General features: G+C 38.9%; 1 protein-coding gene across 5 annotated transcripts in view; it reads right to left on the bottom strand.

Moving 5' to 3' along the window:
• Window positions 1–2,500, bottom strand: part of LOC122258359 (cell adhesion molecule Dscam1) — an 86,669-nt gene that overhangs the window by 52,640 nt on the left and 31,529 nt on the right. For 4 of the 5 annotated variants that reach the window (XR_015192348.1, XR_015192349.1, XM_086552404.1 and 1 more), the window contains exons 6-7: window positions 1,805–2,067; window positions 1,056–1,217 (exon numbers count right to left, since the gene is read on the bottom strand). Coding sequence is in view for 2 of the 5 variants with exons in the window: in XM_086552404.1 (XP_086408530.1) it covers window positions 1,056–1,217; window positions 1,805–1,895 (253 nt within the window). In the remaining 3 variants the exon portion in view is untranslated. Of the gene's footprint in view, window positions 223–1,055; window positions 1,218–1,804; window positions 2,068–2,500 lie in introns of those variants that run through there. The other variant, XM_086552415.1, reaches the window with a different exon arrangement.

Below are 2,500 nucleotides of genomic sequence, written 5' to 3'. Positions count from 1 at the left end.
AGGAGATGCTTAGCCTAGATTCACATGTCTGGTTCATGCTTAGTTCATTGTTTCCAAAAATGATTGCACAGTCTGACTTCCGGATTTGCAGAGGCGATCCTACCTTATGAACTTACCTTCAATAACAAGGAACTTTTTAACACTGAAGGACGAAGGGAGAGAAATCATTCACTCGCATCTCTAAATGGTTGTAATGATTACCTACAGATTACCCTCGTATACATATTATTGACCTTTAATGAAATATATATATATATGTATATATATATATATATATATATATATATATATATATATATATATATATATATATATTCAAATATTTGTACTACTCTAATCCGATGCATTTGGCTTTTTCATTAAACATATTTACCGCGGGCAAACCTTCATTAGTATAGACTTTAAATAATGAAAATATCGGCTTCTAAAATTGAGACTTGCTTTTCAAACAATTTTCGTAAAAGTCTGGTTCTAAGTTCTCCATAATACTTCATAATCATTTCAGCAACAATACTTCTTGCATTTTACTCTTCATTCGAACTAAAAGAAATGCATTTTTAGAATTATTACTTAACTTTGTAAGTCTGCAAAGCTTATTGACAATCTTTCCAGTATTTCCTTTAAATGTACAAGCTTCCAATTAGTACAATCTTTAAGCCTTTCCTTTCACTTAAAGGTTTGTAATGAATGTAGCACTCATACACCTGATACATTAATAGATAGTTATTCGTTATACAAAAGAATACAAGTCATAGACGTGGTCAATGCTTTGCGTATTAAGTAGTTGGTTTGAGTATTGTATCATCTTACATTATGATTTATTCCACTCTTAATTTACTACATTAAATGTACTTATTGATAATAAAGTAATAGCTTGATGAAATAACTTTCTTGATGAATAAGCTTTTATATATATATATATATATAACCTATAACCCCATGACTTAATTCACGTTCTATATACAACAAAAACACAAAACGCAATGCAACTGATCAATCTATAGACCTCGATAACCTCCTCTTGATCACAAAACCAAGACATAAAGATAACATACCCATAACACGGACTGTGAGTTGTTGCGTGTCAGAGCGACCCTGCTTGGAGGAGGCGGTGCACGAGTAGATCCCGTCGTCGTTTTTCCGGTTGACTTGCTCGACGGTCAGAGTGCCGTTGGAGAAGACCCGCTGACGGTGCCCCATGGGTAGCCGCACGCCGTCTACGGTGGGGGGAAGGGGGAGGGGGGATCCCACGGGAGGGAGGGAGATGGTGAGAGGGGGGGATGGTTAGTTGGGAGGGATTTCAATATGGGGTTTTGGTTGAGTGCTTTTATAGATGAGTTTATAATTACTGTTTGTTAAAGATTACTGAGTACGATTAGGGCACACACATGCGTGTATTCAAATACATACATTCATACACACACACACACACACGCACATACACACACACACACACACACACACACACACACACACACACACACACACACACATATATATCTATATATATATATATATATATATATATATATATATATATATATATATATATATATATATATATATATATATATATATATATACATATATATACACACATATACACACACATAACATACACTCACACACACACACACACACACACACACACACACACACACACACACACATATATATATATGTGTGTGTATGTATGTATGTATGTATGTATGTATTGCAGTTAGCGTGTAATTGCACTCTTCACTGAGCCAGACAGCAAGTACACCTCGCGCCCATCACGCCCACAGAGAAGCGCGGCAGCAACCTTTCTTCCAGGTGATCTTGTGCAGCGGGTAGCCCGAGGCGGGGCAGGTCACAGTGAAGGTTTCCCCGGCCACCGCCGACACCCTGCCCATGGGCCGCACGTGGGGCGGGCCGTACACGTTGAGGCGCGCCGAGTGGGTGACCTGGCCTGCGCTGTTCTCCGCCGTGCAGCTGTACGTGCCGCCGTCCGTCACGTGCACACTACTGATGTTGACGTGGCTTATGACGTCACCGTGAGCTGACACGTATTGGCCCTTCAAGTATCTGTAACCAAGAAGATGGTGGTCTGTTAACCAGGATGCTCGGAATGGGTTAACGGGATCGAGAAAGGAAAAGAAAGGAAAGCAAACATGACCATTCGCATTTGTGAAGATAAATTCTTTGTTTGCTCTAATGCTTTTTGACATATCTGGAGGAACAGTGGAATAAGTGGATGCTGGAGGGTAAAGAGAGGAACACATATATACAAAGGGAAATACTGTTCATTAAGAGGCACAATAGAGAGAATAAAATAATAAAACAAAACAACACAAAAAACAGGATAAAATTTACACCAAAGACAGAGACAAACATTAAACTGATTATGATCATTGCACCAACGTCAATAAAAAACGCAAGAGAAAGAATAAATAGAGAGTGAGCTGCGAGGCGTGTAATCAGACTACAGCTTCCCTATTGGCTGAGGGAAGGTGGTGTA

This window comes from Penaeus japonicus, unplaced genomic scaffold, assembly GCF_977035675.1.
Source record: "Penaeus japonicus unplaced genomic scaffold, GWHDUDI00000001_assembly GWHDUDI00000002, whole genome shotgun sequence".
Taxonomy (NCBI): domain Eukaryota; kingdom Metazoa; phylum Arthropoda; class Malacostraca; order Decapoda; family Penaeidae; genus Penaeus; species Penaeus japonicus.
The sequence above is the reverse complement of the archived record's forward strand: the minus strand, read 5'-3'. Positions and strand labels throughout refer to the sequence as shown.